Source organism: Struthio camelus, chromosome 17 (genome assembly GCF_040807025.1).
Source record: "Struthio camelus isolate bStrCam1 chromosome 17, bStrCam1.hap1, whole genome shotgun sequence".
NCBI lineage: Eukaryota > Metazoa > Chordata > Aves > Struthioniformes > Struthionidae > Struthio > Struthio camelus.
The window spans coordinates 2,345,567-2,360,467 of NC_090958.1; the positions used below are offsets into that span (position 1 = coordinate 2,345,567).

The window sequence follows — 14,901 nt, forward strand, 5'->3', positions numbered from 1 at the left end:
ACAGGCGCGGGCGCCGCCGCCATGGAGCCGGCGGGCGGGTGGAACGGGGCGGCGGGGGGCAGCGGCCGCCACAAGGTGAGAGCCCGAGGCTGCCACCGGCGCGAGGGCGGCCCCGGCCCCGGCCCCGCCTGGGGCCGTACCTGAGCCCGCGGGCTGGGCGAAGGGGGAGCCCCGGGGCCGCGAGGAGGGAACCCGGGGGCCGCGGCGGGGTCCGGCCTCTGCGGGCGCCTGCCTGGATGCTGTGCGTGGCAGTCTGACGGCCCCCGGTTTCCTTGCAGATGGAGCTGGCTCGGCGCGGCAGCATGGACCAGGGACACTCCACATCCTTCAGACATCAGCCGGTCTCCCCGCGGAGTCCTGCGGCCGCTGCCCCCCCAAAGCTGTTTGTTCCGGCCCCCTTCGGCCCGGAGAGCTCCATCCAGTTCCATCCAGAAGGCTCTGGCAGGGCTCCGGTGGCATCCTTCAACGGGGGCAGTAGCTTAGCTGTGCAGAGGAGCTCTCAGCCTGATGCTGTCTTTGACCCCTTCTCCTATGGATCCCTGTGCTCGCAGCCTGATGGGTCACAGCACGGGGTGCCTGAGGAGAGGGCCCTGGGCAGGGCTGTCCCGCCTCTTTTGCTGGACATCAGCAGGGTCCAGCTGGATGGGGCTGGTGGGCCCCAAATATTCTCACAGCCAAGCTTGCTGCCCCCAGCAGAGTGCCGGCCACTGTCCCCTGGCTCGGGCAGCCCCTCGGTGCATGCTGCTGTACCAGCCCCGGTGAAGTTGAGCCAATCTCCAAGCCAGTCCTTGTTGTCAGAACTCAGTCCCTCGGACCAAGCTACCCCTGGGAAGCCGCTGCTCGCAGAGCGGAGGGAGATGTTCCCCAAAGCAGAGTCCAGCAACCACATCTCGGCCTGGGCAGACTCCTCTCCCCAAGCCATAGGCCTGCCCAAAGCTGTCTCCAGTGAATTCATCACTGGGGGACAGTTTGGCCTGTCCAAGACTGTGGCCCTCTCCAAAACGAAGTTGGATGAGTTCTCCATGTTTGCGAGGGCTGGGTCATCCCTTAGCCCACCAAGCTCTGCTGGCTCCTTCAGTGCTGTCCTTGGCTGTCCGGGAAGGGTTGCAGAGGATGGCTCGTTCCGGTGAGCGGGTGTTGCTGTGGCTGTCTGCCTGCTGTGCTAAGGGAGGAGAGCAATGGCTGCTGGGTGGTGCTGGTGGTGGTGAGGGAACAGTGATGGTAAGGAATGCTGGGTCAAAGCTGCCCCTGCTGTAAAGCAGCCTCTTCCTGGGTTCCCAACCTCCACACTATGGGTGATATCCAGCTGGAAGAATTTTGGATGAGGGGCTACTAACAATCTGTTTCCTCTAGGCACACTGGAGAGGGAAAAGAGGCCCAGTACTTGCCCTCTCTGCAGGTAGCACTTGGGGGAGTGGATGCTCTGTGGGGTGCTGTGTCCCAGATGTACTAGCGGTACAGGGTCTGGAGCAGGTGCCATCTGCCCCTGCTGTACTTGAGCTGTGGGACTGAGGTGGCAGTATCCCACCTTACTGTTAAAATGTGCTTCCTATGGCTAAGACTTGTCCTAGTGCTGTTGAAAAAGCTGCTGGTGCATGCTGCATAATGGTATTCATGTGTTGTGATTGATGATGGCTTTGCACTAGTGAAGGACACTGCTACTGGGTTTGCAGCATTTCTGTCATGAGTCACATCCTGGCTGTTCAGGCTGGCCTCCAGGGAAGGACCAAATGAATTGAAATCCAGGCCCCTTTCTCCAGGAGCCTGAGATGGATGATTTCTGGGGAAAGGAGGGAGAGCAGTTTTCCAGGGACATCCTGTCTCACATGGTCCCTGTTGTGCCAGCCTGGGTTTAACAGTTACTGCCAATAAAAATGAGAGCTCGTTGTACCAGTTTCCAGAATTGCACTGGGGCTTGGGATACAGCATAGCTTGCCACGTGCCTGGGTGCAGACCCTGGAGGAATTCAGAGGCAATGACCTGTCGCCTTCAAATAGGCATTAAGGACATGGCATCTGGGCTGTGACTAAACTTCAGCTGCAGCCACTTCTTGGGAGATGGCCTCCTTGATGAGGCTGTGGACTGAGCAAGGCAGGACAGGGAACACGTCAGAGCCCAAATATCAGCGTGTTCTTCTTTTATCCTCCTAAGCATCACAGTGGTCACCTGGAACGTGGGCACAGCCATGCCCCCAAATGATGTGACATCCCTGCTTCATCTCAACACAGGTGCAACAAATGATGCAGACATGATCGCTATTGGGTAAGGATGTAAGGTGCAGGGCCCCCTCTCCTACCCCACAGAGATTCCTGTTCAAGGGATTCCTTGTAGTCTATGGGTGCTTGGAGCTGAAAAGCCTAAGCTCCAATCTTCCCTATGCCATGGGGAGCAAGGAGGGACCTGGTACTGCAGGTGGTAAAACATCAGCAAAGGTGATTGAAAGTCGGCTCCTAATAAAAATGGAAGGCACTAAGAGGAGCTGAACCCTTCAATCTCCCAGCTTGTAGCTGACTGTGCCATGCAGAGCCTGGCTTATTGGAATACTGCCCTTGCCATGAGCCCTGGCAATCCTTGGGGTCATGCCTGCAGAGAGATTTAACTTGCCAGCCAGAGTCCCCTGGGAGCATTCTTGTCTCAGCTTTTGCCCATGATATACAAGGCCTCAAGGGCACAAATCTGCTCTCTCACAGCTGAATTGGCTCTATGCCCCTGGAAACACTTAACTTCTGGCAAGACAGCTCCAAGTCAGTGTAGTAAGGCTCTATTGGTGAGGCCAGCAAGGCAGGCTCTGCTAGAGTCAAAGGGAAAATTGGCCCCTTGGGAACTGCTGCAGAGCCTGCAGATTCTTGCCAAGACATAGCCCCTGCCCTGACAAGCTCACAGTGTATGTGAGATGGAGGAGCTTAGTCTGTATCCAAGAGGTTCACAGGAACCCCCATCCTCCTTGTCCAGGGAGGGAGCAGCATGAGGCTGAGGCTGCCTGGACTGCCAGAGCTGTGGTGCTGTGTTGGAGCTCTCTCTTGGTCATGGCCCCCTTGGCTCTGCAGACCAGCAGGATGTAGCTGTGTGGGGCTGTGGAGATAAGACTTCGGCCTGGCTGGATGGCGTGCTGGGGGTAGCTGACTGCGTAAGTCCTGTGTTCAGTATGAGGGACTCACTGGGACTCTTGTTTCTTGGCCAGGGATGGGATGTCCTGTATTGATGAGCTGCTCCCCACCTCCAAGATATCTCTGCCTGGCTGCATCCTTTCTCTGAGCCCTGGGCACTTGATATTTTTGGGCAAGGCATTTCCTGATTCTGCTGTTCTCTAAGGACAATCTCCTTCCCTCTGTTCACTAATTGCTGAGCCAGGAGGAGCATTATTAACCTTCTATTTGCTGCTGCTCTGAGCTTGGTGGCTAGGATGTGTCTGGACACCTGTGCTGAAGTCCTGGTGTGACTTGGCTTCTCTACAGATGTTAATGCAGCTGAAATGTCCAGGCTTTAGACTGTTGCTCAGCCCTGTGCAGCTGAACTGTTCCTGCTTAAAGGGCCAAGTCCACTGTGGGTTCACAGTGCCACTGGTGCCTCTTGCTGCCACGTGCCCCAGCATTTCTGGAGCAAGGACACAGCTAGTCCATGCTCTAAATCCAGGGTCCTCCTTTGAACTGCCCTTCCTGCCCTGGCAGTGCCCCCCAGCACTGTCCTTTCACACCTCTCCTAAGGAGCTCTCCCTAGCTGAGATACAGACACCTTCCTAGTTGGCTGAGGGAACTGTCTGTGGCTGGACAGGTCCTGCAGAGCTCCCTATCCCTCTCCGTCCAGGCTGCAAGAGGTGAACTCCAAGTTAAACAAGCGCCTGAAGGATGCCCTGTTCACAGATCAGTGGAGCGAACTCTTCATGGATGTGCTGAGCCCCTTCCACTTTGTCCTGGTAAGGAGGTCCCAATGGGGCTGGGCAGCTGGTGCACTTTCTTTGCCTGCCTACCAGGCAGGTGGGCCATGGGGAGGCAGAACTGGACTGCAGAGATCAAGAGAGGCTATGAAGTGGGAAAACTAACTGGAGGGACAACCTGTAGCTAGTAGGAGAGTGTGTGGGTTGAACTGAGGGCTAGTGGGGCATCTCACCAGCATGCTGCATAGCTCTCAGCATCCTGCTCCCTTTTTTCCTACTGGCTTTTTGGCTTTCCCTGTGGTGCTTTGGGGCCCTTTCTGTTGCTGCTGTGTTGTACCAGGGTGGAAGGTGTATGCAGGAACAAGCCTGTGCTTCTGGCAGCCTGTGGATCCCCGAGCAGGTTTGGTCCCCCAGGTATGCCCAGGGCACTTGGCAGGGTTGGCCCAGGGACTGGATAAGCCCTAGCATTGTTGGAGTTCTAGGTGTTAGCATAACAGAGGTGCTACCCCTTGTCCTAGCATGGCTGCGGTCTGGAGATGAGGCCCCTACTCTTATGGGCTCTGCTGTGGCCATCATCCTGCTTCACCCCCGTTCCCATTTCAGGTCAGCACAGTGCGAATGCAAGGCTTGTTCCTGCTGGTATTTGCCAAGTACTACCACCTCCCCTTCCTGCAGGACATCCAAACAGATTGCACCAGGACAGGGCTGGGCGGCTGCTGGGTGAGTGTGGCCCTGAGGGAGGTGGTGAGGGACTGGTTTCCCAATGATCCAGTGGGCTCCTCTTGGTGTAGGGCAACAAGGGTGGGGTGAGCATCCGGCTCTCCATCTTCGGCCACATGGTCTGCTTCCTGAACTGCCACCTGCCAGCGCACCTGGAGAAGGCAGAGCAGCGCAAGCAGGACTTCGCCACTATACTGCACATGCAGCAGTTCGAGGGGCACGCAGCCAGCGGCATCCTGGACCATGAGTGCGTACACCCCCCTTTGCTCCCCACTCTGAGCCAAAGTTGCAGTGCCAGCCCGCCGTCCCCTGGCCTCCTCTAGCCAGGGTCTTGGGTCTGGCATCTGACTCTGGTACAGCTCAGAGATGGGGTCTTGCCTACAGAGCTGCAAGGCTGTTCGTTGGCCCAGGATGGCTGCACAGTGGGGTAGGTGTCGAGAGGGGTCTTCGGTCTCCCCTGGGGCATGTCCAGGACTGGTACAGCTCCTGCCATACTCGCACTATATTGTGGTTTGAGTTTGAGGTGGAGTCAATGCCCCAGTGCATTGACTGTGCAGTCTGCCTCAAGCAGGTTTCTTGCAATGGAAATTTCCGTCCTCTTTTTTTGCCCAGGGAAGCCTGGCCCAGTTGGCTGATGGTGCTTGGTCCACACCTAAACTGTTCTGGCAGGCCTGGCAGCAGGCCAAGCTATTGGCCAAATGCTGACCTACATTCCTGCCTTTGGGAGTGCCTGTGCTGCAGACTGAGATTGTCCGCATTCCCCTGCCTGGGCTTGTTTTACTTAGCTCTGCTGCCTGGGCCCTGTGGCCTGGGCCCTTCTAACCTACTGCCCCCCTATCCCCAGCCTCGTGTTCTGGTTTGGGGACCTCAACTTCCGCATCGAGAGCCTTGACATCCGTTTTGTGAAATACGCCATCGACAGCAACATCCTAAGTCAGCTCTGGGAGAAGGACCAGGTGAGAGCCAGGTGGGCTGAGCATGCTGCTGTGCTTCTGAGCTGGGCAGCGAGCGTCACTCAGCACTTGCCAGAGCTGTGTGACAGGGCACATCCTGTTATTGCCTGCCAGTCACCCACAGGGCGCAAAGGGCTAGAGTGTGCTCACAGCTCTCCCAGCTTTATGGGCAAAGGGCAGCACAGTTACATGATGTTTTTCCTTGGAGCTGTGCACCCGTTAGCACGTCTGGAAGAGCTGGGGGCAGTGGGCCTATGGACTTGCTGCTTGCATGGCAAGGACAAACCTGAGAGCTGTGTGATGCCCAGTAAGGCACATGGGTCTGGCAGCAAGGGAGCAGGGGCTTTCAATAGTGTGTGGGGTCTGGTCATGGGGCCTGGTTTGTTCCCTAACCTGCTCTTCCCCTCAGCTGAACATTGCCAAGAGTACCTGGCCTGTCCTGAGTGGCTTTCAGGAGGGACCTCTGAACTTCCCACCCACATTCAAATTTGATGTGGGCACCAACAAGTATGACAGCAGGTAGGACAGCAGGGTTTGAGTGCATGCTGGGCTTGCAGGCTGGGAGAGGGTGGCGCAATCGAAGGATCCAGGCGTCGTGAGGCTGATAACCAAGATGGTTGTTGGTGCTCATGGATGCCAGGGGCAGCTGGAAGTGAGAAATGGGGGGGACCATGGTGGGGCAGGTGTGGGCCATGCTGGGGACAGGAGGCTGGGACAGGACAGTCAGTGCAGGTCTGTCCCTGCAGCTGCACTGAGCTGTGATTCTGTGATGAGCTGCATCCCCTGCCTACACATGTCATAGTGCCAGGGGGAGGCAGTTTGGGGTGGAGCCCACTGCCCCCTGCCAGGCAAGAGATGCTGCTCTGTGCCCTGCAGTGTCAAGAAGCGAAAGCCGGCCTGGACTGACCGCATCCTCTGGAAGATCAAGTCTCCCAGTACTGGGCCCGGTGTGGGTGGGTGCCAGCCCAGCCAGGGTGTCTTGTCGGTGAGCCAGCTCTGCTACTGCTGCCACATGGAGTACACTGTGAGTGACCACAAACCCGTGGCTGCCATCTTTGCAGTGCAGGTGAGCACCTCCCAGGATCACCCAGCACTGGCCATGGGTGTACTTGCCCCAGGTCAGGAGGCAGGTGTGTTGGGCTCCCACTCACAGAGGTGAGGCTCTTCCTCCCAGTTGGGTTAGGGGGCAGGAGGCACAGAAGGGGTAGCAAGGCCCCAAGTCTGGGAGCCAGTGAGGCTGTGTGGCATATGTTTTTGCTGAGCAGGCACAGCTGCCTGTCTACAATGGCTGGGGACAGTGGGGCTGCTGCTGTTGGTGTGTCTTTGAGGGCCCAGCTCCAGACAGGCACCCTGGGGAAGCTCTGTCTGGCATGCAGCCACCTGCCCTCACTCACTATATGCATGTCCTTGGCAGTTTGCTTCCAAGGCAGACAACCCCCCAGTTGAGATATATGTGGCTGATGAGTGGAGCAGGCCTGAGCAAGCAGTTGTCAAGTACAAGATGGCTGCTGACTTCCACCGGAGCTCCTGGGACTGGATAGGCCTCTACCAGGTAGTGGCTTTGGGGCTGCTGTGGTTGAAAGGAGTGGGGACCACTTCACAGCAGGATTCCTTCTGCTGCTATTCCCCCTAGCAGACACAGGTGCATGGCATGAACCCAATGCAGCTTGCATTTCCTGCTCTGCCCGGGGAGCTGCATTTTCCCTTCCTTTGGGAGCCACTGGGAGGATACAGCCCTGCTTCAGAGCAGTCAGATCTAGCAGCTCTCTCCTATTCCTTCCAGTCTCTGGTCTCCATGTGGTCCAAAGCCAGACATTCCTAGGGAGGGTTGAGTGCCAGGGTCTTTCCCCAGCAGGGCACTGTTGGGGTGGGTGAAAGAGTCATTGGTGCCCCCACACTCTGCTGGTGGTAGCCCTGAACTTGCAAGGAGAGGGTAAGGCAGTCTCATGGTCCCAGGGGTAGGGCGCAGCAGGGCCAAATGCGAGCTGAGCACAGGACAGGCTTAGGCAAAGGGAGACAGTGCTTAGCACAGCAGAGGGTATTGGTGCCAGCACTTTCCCCAGCTCATCTGTGTGTTCTCCTGCATGTGCCCACCCACAGGTGGGTTTTCGGCATCCCAAAGACTATGTGTCCTACGTCTGGGCCAGAAGTGATGATGAAGACTCTTGCACGGAGAAGCAAGTGTGTGCACAGGTGAGCAGCTCCTGGAGCCACAGCATGCCCTGCCTAGGCTCCTGCAGCCTTGCTGGGGCAGTAGCATCTGCAACAGTGACCCCTTTACCCTGAGGCTGGGTGGTCCCATTATTTCCCTCATGCCACTGATGGTGGGGGTGGGAGGGCACCTCCTTCTTGCCTTGTGCTGAGTGTAGGGCAGGCAGATCTCTGCTCTCAGCTGGGGTTGGGGTGGGAGCATCCATGTGCCTAGCCCTGGTGCCCACCAGCTGTCTCTGGGCTGCAGGTGGTGTTCTCAGAGGAGGCGCTACCCAAGGGGAAAGGCGAGTACATCCTTGGATACTACAGCAACAACTCCAGCAGCATTGCCGGCATGACAGAGCCCTTCCAGGTCAGCATGGCCCAGAGGCAAGGCTGAAGGGCTGGGGGAAGCAGGGGGGAAGTGTGGGTGCTTGGCTGAACAAGGCAGGCTCCTGTGGCCCCTTGTGAAGATTAGCTGTCACAGTCTTGCAGTGTTTCTGCACTTCCTGGTGTGCAAGTCAGGGGCTGGCACTGTTAGCCCTATGCATGGGGCAGGCTGGGCCCTGTTGCCAGCCATGCTGACTCAAGGGGGCCTGCAGATCTCCCTGTCCAGGTCAGAGGAGGGCTCTGAAGAAGAAGATGACAGCACACTGGTCCTGCTGGCTTCTAAATCCCGCAGTCCCAGCCCAGGCAAGCTGAAACAGCACCGGAGCCGGAGCCCTACCTTGGCCAAGTTCCAGGGCCTCATCCTACGGCCATCAAGCCGGGAGCGGGGCAGCAGCCGCAGCCCCTCACCCCAGAGCCGCCATGGCCTTGCAGGGCACATCCCTACCATCCACTTGTCCAAGCAGGAGCCAGGGTGCCGTGGGGCCAAAGCCAAGGAAACAGAGCAGGCAACTGAGAGCCAGGAGAGCAACTCAGGCTCCTTCTACCAGAGTACACAGGAGCAGTATGGCCTATGGCATGTCTCTGCTGACAACTTCCTGGCCAGGGCTGACCCCAGGAACCTGCGCCTGCTGCCTGTGCTCTGTTTGGAGACGACTGACCAGGTCACAGGCCATCGGAGAGAAAGTGTAGACCAAGGCTACCCCCGCAGGAAGATGAGCCCCATCAGCCCCCCTGGGGGCCCATGCAGCACCTCCCCAAGGGAGGACGACCAGGTCCCAGGAGCTGGACAGCTGTAGCTGTGCCACAGGACACTGATGCAGCACACCCTACCCTTCATCTAGGGTGCTTGTTGTGTGCTTTCTTGCTGAGACATCCTCTTCCTTATTTATTGCAGTGAATAACCCTCTGTACCTGTAACCTGTTGTATGCCTGGCTTGTAGGGGCTTGTCCCTGACCCCCACTACCTCAGCTGCTGCCCTGGTCATGGAGAAGCTGTGAGGCAGCACAGCTAGGACATAGGAGACAGGAAGTCTAGTGCTGCAGTGGGGGTGGCTGGGGCTTCAGGGGGAAGGCCCTCATGAAATTCAAAGACAAGTCAGGGCAAGACACATGCTGGCCAAGGCAATTCAGTCTTGCTGGAGAAAAGCTGGCCTCATATCTGCTGCAGATGTGGAGCTAGGACCACCCCAGGCCAATGGGTTGGTGTAGGTAGCCAGAAGATTGAAGCTTGCACCTTCCCTGCTGCTACCACTGTGCCTCAGGCTTAGACATACCGCAAGTAACAAAATAAATGATCCTGCCCTCCCTGTCTGTGCTGTGCTTACTGCAGGGGGTCAGAAACAGCCCTAGGTCAAGGGCTGCAGTAGGCACAGCCCTCTCTCCAGCACCACACAGCACCACTCTTTATTTTACTTCTCCTGCTGCACACACGTGCAGGGGACTATGCCCTCCCCACAGCAGAGCACCTTACATCACCCTGGATGATGCTGCTCCTCACCTGCCAGGAACCAGTCTTTACCCCAGAGCTAGGAGCTCTGGAGTATACACAGCCACAGCTCTATCCCCACACATGGCTGCCAGTCACCTCCTCCCCTGGCTGGGGCAGGGGCCAGGCTCACCCAGCAGCTCAGGACCACTCAGCCCCACCAGCAGAGGGGCACAAATCCTGGTGGGAGGAGGGGGAAGATAGTTCCTGGCATCTCCCTTGCCTGGGATTCAAATGTCCAAAGGTGAGGGTGGGTTGAGCATCTCCCCCACCCCATGTGGCCCAGGGCTGAGCAGAGAAGGAAGGTGGCGGAGGGGCCTTTTCCAAGTGCTTCTGTTCCTTTCCCCTTGCTCTGATGCTCACAGATGGCAGCCACAGCCACCCCACAGTCCAATCACTCATTGGGAGGGGCTAGTCAACCCCTCCCAGACCCTCTGCCTTCCCCCTGCTCCAGCTCTGGCCCCCAAACTCACACAGAATCACAGAATGGTTTAGGTTGGAAGGGACCTCTGGAGATCATCTAGTCCTATCTCCCTGCTCAAGCAGGGTCCTCTAGAGCACATTGCCCAGGATTACATCCAGGTGGGTTTTGAGTATCTCCAGGGAAGACTCCATACAGTTATGCCAACAGCCATGCTCAGAGCCATCCTTTGTCTCCAGGACAGGAATTAAGCAGTTCCAGCAGCTGCTGCACAGCACATCTTCATTCTATGCAAGGCAGCTCTGCTCAGGCATCATCGGGGTGCCATGTGATGCTGAACTCCCTGTTTCTGTTCCAAGGCCAGTTGCAAGCATCTCTCATAGAGTGTACCACCACTGTCCTGTATCTTCCAATCTTGGTGCTTGACCTTGGAGGTCACATGCTGAGGACCCCATTGCCTCAAGGTGTTTCTGAGATGCCAAGCAGGTACTAGCACAGCCTGGGTCACTGTAATACAGCTGCCAGAGAAGCAGAGCAGTGAGCATCAGGAGTGGCCCTGGAGACTGTAACACTGCAGCACTGGCGTCCAGAGCAAGTCCAGGCCCAGTCCTCTGACTGGGCTGCCTTCTGCACTGCCACACACACCCAGTGAGTCTCAGCTCTGCCCAGGGCACAGTAAAGCAGGGGGCAAAGCTCATAGAGCTAGCCTCACAACAAGCAGTTAAGCCTCCAGGGTTGCACCCAGCCATGCATGAAGTCCTTTCTGCCTGCACAGGCTGTAGAGCCCCAGGCAGGCTAAGCTCCCTTGACCCCTTTGCACTTACTTGGGCTGTGGCTTCTTGCCCAGGCCACAGTCAGCCAGCAGCTCCAGCATGAAGCAGTCCATGGCAATCCACTCAGCCAGTACCGCCTCCTCCACATCACTGAGGCCTCTCACCCTGCGCAGGAACCGTGCCAGTCTGCAAGCAAGGGAAGGTAGTGGTCACCGGCTGCTGGACAGGGTGGACATTCCTGGCAAGTCCCATATGGGACTTTTTCCAGAAGCCAAGACCTGGCTAGCCTATGGGTCAGGTCAGTCCCCAGGGAGTTCACATTGGGTGTGCACACTTGTGTGGAGGGTGTGCTAAGGGTACTGACCTGCGAGTGCAGTTGCAGTGAAACAGGGTCCGGGTGTCCATGTTATGCAGCTTGTACTTAACCTCATGGGGTGCAATCTGGTGCTCACACTTATCCAGGTGCTTGTAGCATCTGCATATCCTACCCCAGCCTGAGAAGACACAGGGAGATGGTGAGGGGCACCTCTAGCACACAGGCCTCAGCAAGCACCACATGCACCTCAGTGATAGGCAACATCAGAAGGGGGTGCAGCCCTGGCAATTACACCACTCAGGTCTGGTGAAATCCCTTCTTTGCCACACGCTCTGTCCCTAGTACCGACTCACCCTGCTGCCTGCGTTCATCCAGGGGAGGCACAGGGGTTGTTCTGTGCAACTCCACGGTTGGGCTGGATCTCACGCTGTCTTCTTCGCCGTGGGCCACGCAGGCAGGGTGTGCTGAACCCTTACTGCCTTTCTGCGCTACTCCAAGTATCTGCCTTCCTCCATCAGAGTCCTGCTCCAACATGGTCATTCCTGTTGGAGGGCCTGGCTCCAGCTGCCACTGAGCTGTCAGGCACCTGGTTGTGGGGTCAACATCATCCCTAGCAGATGGAGGGGGCAAGGTACCTGGGTCCCACGGCTGCTGCACTGCCACAAGTCTCCGACTCTTCCCAGGGCTCTGGCGGAGCTTGTGATTTTGTCCCAGTCTCTGTCGTAGCCACTTCCGGCCAAACCTAGAGGACTTCCTTCCCTTGTGCAGGGACTGCACAGTGAGGCTGTCTGTCTCCTCCATTGGCAGGCCATAGCGGTACTGATTCTGCTGCACCATCCTGGCCAGGGGCACTACACCATAACGCTCACACCTGGGGACACCATGTTGCATGAAGTGCTGTACACTGACCTGCCTCAGCCCAATCCAGCCTTACCTGCAGGCACAGGTGAGCTGTGCCACCCACAGCAGACAGCACAGCCAGGCAGGGCATGTTCAGGGCCCCGCAGCAAAAAAAACCCACCCTAGGAGCTTTGGGGCTGCAACATGGACTGCTCTCCTGGCCTACCCTGTCCTGGAGACGCAGGGAATGAGCAGGGGAGGAACAGCTGGCTCTGCACAACACCAGGTCCTAAACCCAGGGGCTGAGGGAGCCCAAGGCCAGCCCTGCACCTGGGACTCACCCTCCCCACCAGTGCCACTGCACACACTCCTCGCTCTCCTCCAGCACAAAGCACGGCACCTCCAGCAAGTTGAAGAAAGTGATGCCGATGATGTTAGAGATGGTGTCATTGAGGTCCAGCAGGCACTGCCGGAACCTGCAAGAGAGCTGGTGTGAGTGGCTCATGGGGCACCTGCCAGGCCCAACAGCTGCCAGCCCCACCACAGGGACACCTGGCATCACAGTCGCAGTGGGACACAGTGTGCAGCCGGTAGTTGCGGATGCCGTAGTTGAACTCCAGCGCCGCGATCTGCACCTCGCACTGGTCGTGCTCCCGGCAGCACCGGTCAGGGCCCCGGAAAAGACCTGCAGGCAGCGCCAGTGAGCGCAGCTGCTTCGCCCCCAGCCGAGCAGCCCGCCGTGCCCCCAGAGCCGCCCACCCCGGCCCACAACCGGCTCAGCAAAGCGGCGCCAGCCCCGTACCCAGGTCGGTGGGGCTCCCCGCCGAGTCGCCAGCGCCGCACCACAGCGTGCCCGGCATCGTCCAGCCCCGACGGCGGCGCCGCCCGAGCTCTCCCGCCCGCTGCAAATCGGGGTCGCGGCAGGCGGCGCGGCGCCGCCACAGCGCCGCCAGGTCCCGCCGCAGCGCGGCGCCGGCGGGTGGGCGGCGCGCGCAGGCGGCGCGGAAGGCGCGGGCGAGGCGGGGGTCGCGCCGCATCCAGCAGGCAAGCAGGCTGCCGCGCCCGGCCCAGGTGCTCTCGATGAGCGTTGGCGGCCCAGCGCCGAGGCTGAGGAAGGCCAGGTAGCGCGTGCCGTCCGGGCCCGTCACCCGTCGGGGGCAGAGCGCAGCGGCGGCGGCGCCGCCGCCGGGCCAGGCGCAGACACCCAGCGCCGCGGCGGCCGCACCGCACACCAGCACCACGCGCGCCCACATCCCCTAATGCCACCTGTCCCGCGCGGCCGCCTTTAAGCCCGCGCCTGCGGCAGGCCGCGCACTGATTGGTCCGCGCCTGCGCAGGCCCCGCCCCCGGGCTGCTGGGGGCCCGCACCGCCTCCCTCCCGCCCCCTCGCGGGCGGCCCCGCAGGCAGCTGCCAGGAGGTGCTCGGCGCGGCCGGGCGGCTCGTGCCGCCGGCCCGAGCTCACGGCACCCTGCTGCGGCCCGGGGCGGCCGGCGGTGCCCACCGCTGCCTGGTCCGCCTCGCACTTTGCTCCTGCTTTGGCTTAAAATGTGGGAACCCACGTGTCCCTGCTGGTACGGTGCCTACAGGGTCCCCGGGTCCCCACCCCGACCTGGAGGGTGAGCAGAGAGATCCAGGATGATGGCTGAGACCCTTTGGCCCTGGCACCTCTCACCTCTGTGCAGTGATGTGGCCTTGGTGACGTGGCCTTGCCACTGTGTAAGCTGGCCCGGGCCAACTGGATCCCCAGAGACAGCATGGCCAGGCTGGGCAGGGCTGGGCTGGGCTGGCGTTCTCAGGCCTTGGAGGTCAGCCAGGCTGCAGTGGGGCTGGCACCCACACTGGAGGCCACAGGCGAGCCCAGGACAGCAGCTGGGGGCTGCACGAACTTGAGGGGACCATGGGGCTGCACTAGTGGCACTGGAGGGGCAATGGCATGGGGCTGCCTGCTGCCAGGGAGTGGGGATGTGCAGGAGGCAGGGGTTGGGCAGTGTTGGAGGATTGGGACTTGTCCCTGCAGTGCTTCAGCCATCTGTGGCTGGGAACGTTCTGGGTTGCATCCCCCCAACCTGTGGCCGTCCCATCCCTCTGTGGCCACAGAGTTGCCGATGGGTGCAGGTGGGCAGTGAGGCTGGGAAGGGAGGCACTGAGCCTCAGGACTCACTCTTGCTCAGGTCCCTTGCTAGAGGTCCTGGGGGAAGCAGCTGAGCGACCTGAGGGCCAGGGAGGGTGTGTGCACCCAGCGCACTAAGTCTGTGAGCAGGCGCTTTTGTGTAGTCGATGTGGGCCCAGTGGTGGACATGCCCCTTTGTGCCAGTGTGGGTATGCCCTGAGGCATGCACAGCTGCATGCATGTGTGTCTGTGCAGGCCTCTGTGTGTGTGTATGGATATGTGTATGTACAGGTATGTGCAGGTGCCTTTTGCACATGTACCTTGTGCATTCATGTGCATCTGTGTATGTGTAAAGGTATCCCTGTGTCCCTGTGTGGGTATGGTGGTGTATATGGATTTGCCTGTGTGGGTGGATAGATGTGCGTTTGCATATGTATGCTGTGTAATGTATAGATGTGTCTGTGTGTGGAGAGATGTGTGTGTGCATGCACCCCACCCATGTGTGTTTACAAATATGTGCATGTTTGTGCACCGCACTGTGTATGGGGGTGTATCCCCAATGCGTATATGCCCTCTCTGTGTACACAGTGTGTATATGGACATGCGAGTATGTGCACACCTTTGTGCACAGCACTCAGGTGCATACCAGTGGTCCCGTGTAGTTTCTGATAATGGTAAATAGGGGTTAGAGGGTGCCCTCCTTCTCCTCTGCAGTGCTGCTTGCAGGGAGGAGTGTGCTTGCAACCAGACCCTTCCAGGCAGTGGGATGCAGGCCTGGATGCTGGGCCCTCCCAGTTCGGGAGTCCAGTTTTCACCTCCCACAGCTA

At 59.0% G+C, this 14,901-nt stretch overlaps 2 protein-coding genes across 3 annotated transcripts; one reads left to right on the forward strand and one right to left on the reverse strand.

The window, feature by feature from the left end:
- INPP5J (inositol polyphosphate-5-phosphatase J) lies at positions 1–9,948 on the forward strand. 2 transcript variants are annotated; one of them, XM_068911303.1, is made up of 13 exons: positions 1–75; positions 279–1,126; positions 2,152–2,262; positions 3,805–3,913; positions 4,478–4,594; positions 4,666–4,841; positions 5,439–5,550; positions 5,957–6,066; positions 6,424–6,613; positions 6,962–7,099; positions 7,648–7,740; positions 8,006–8,110; positions 8,340–9,948. In XM_068911303.1, the coding sequence occupies exons 1-13, from the start codon at positions 22–24 to the stop codon at positions 8,922–8,924; spliced, it is 2,748 nt and encodes a 915-aa protein (XP_068767404.1). In that variant the 5' UTR covers positions 1–21; the 3' UTR covers positions 8,925–9,948. The 2 variants fall into 2 exon arrangements, with proteins under 2 accessions (XP_068767404.1, XP_068767403.1); XM_068911302.1 differs by having other exon boundaries at positions 9–75; positions 3,772–3,913.
- Positions 9,949–10,100: 152 nt separating this feature from the next.
- On the reverse strand, positions 10,101–13,216 carry PLA2G3 (phospholipase A2 group III). Its single transcript, XM_068911304.1, has 7 exons — positions 12,766–13,216; positions 12,516–12,648; positions 12,305–12,439; positions 11,477–11,994; positions 11,172–11,301; positions 10,859–10,993; positions 10,101–10,552 (listed from the first exon to the last, which is right to left on the reverse strand). Exons 1-7 carry the CDS (start codon positions 13,214–13,216, stop codon positions 10,348–10,350), a joined length of 1,707 nt encoding a protein of 568 aa, XP_068767405.1. The 3' UTR covers positions 10,101–10,347.
- Positions 13,217–14,901: the final 1,685 nt, after the last annotated feature.

Bases quoted from the DNA above. Each gene is read 5' to 3' on its own strand.
- INPP5J (XM_068911302.1), top strand. From the start codon at position 22: ATGGAGCCGGCGGGCGGGTGGAACGGGGCGGCGGGGGGCAGCGGCCGC. The intron at 1,127-2,151 runs GTGAGCGGGTGT...TATCCTCCTAAG, and splicing joins GCAGAGGATGGCTCGTTCCG to CATCACAGTGGTCACCTGGA. The intron at 8,111-8,339 runs GTCAGCATGGCC...GGGGGCCTGCAG, and splicing joins GCATGACAGAGCCCTTCCAG to ATCTCCCTGTCCAGGTCAGA.
- PLA2G3 (XM_068911304.1), bottom strand. From the start codon at position 13,216: ATGTGGGCGCGCGTGGTGCTGGTGTGCGGTGCGGCCGCCGCGGCGCTG. The intron at 11,995-12,304 runs GTGAGTCCCAGG...TGGTGTCCCCAG, and splicing joins CAGTGGCACTGGTGGGGAGG to GTGTGAGCGTTATGGTGTAG. The intron at 10,553-10,858 runs GTAAGTGCAAAG...CTTCTCTGGCAG, and splicing joins GGCAAGAAGCCACAGCCCAA to CTGTATTACAGTGACCCAGG.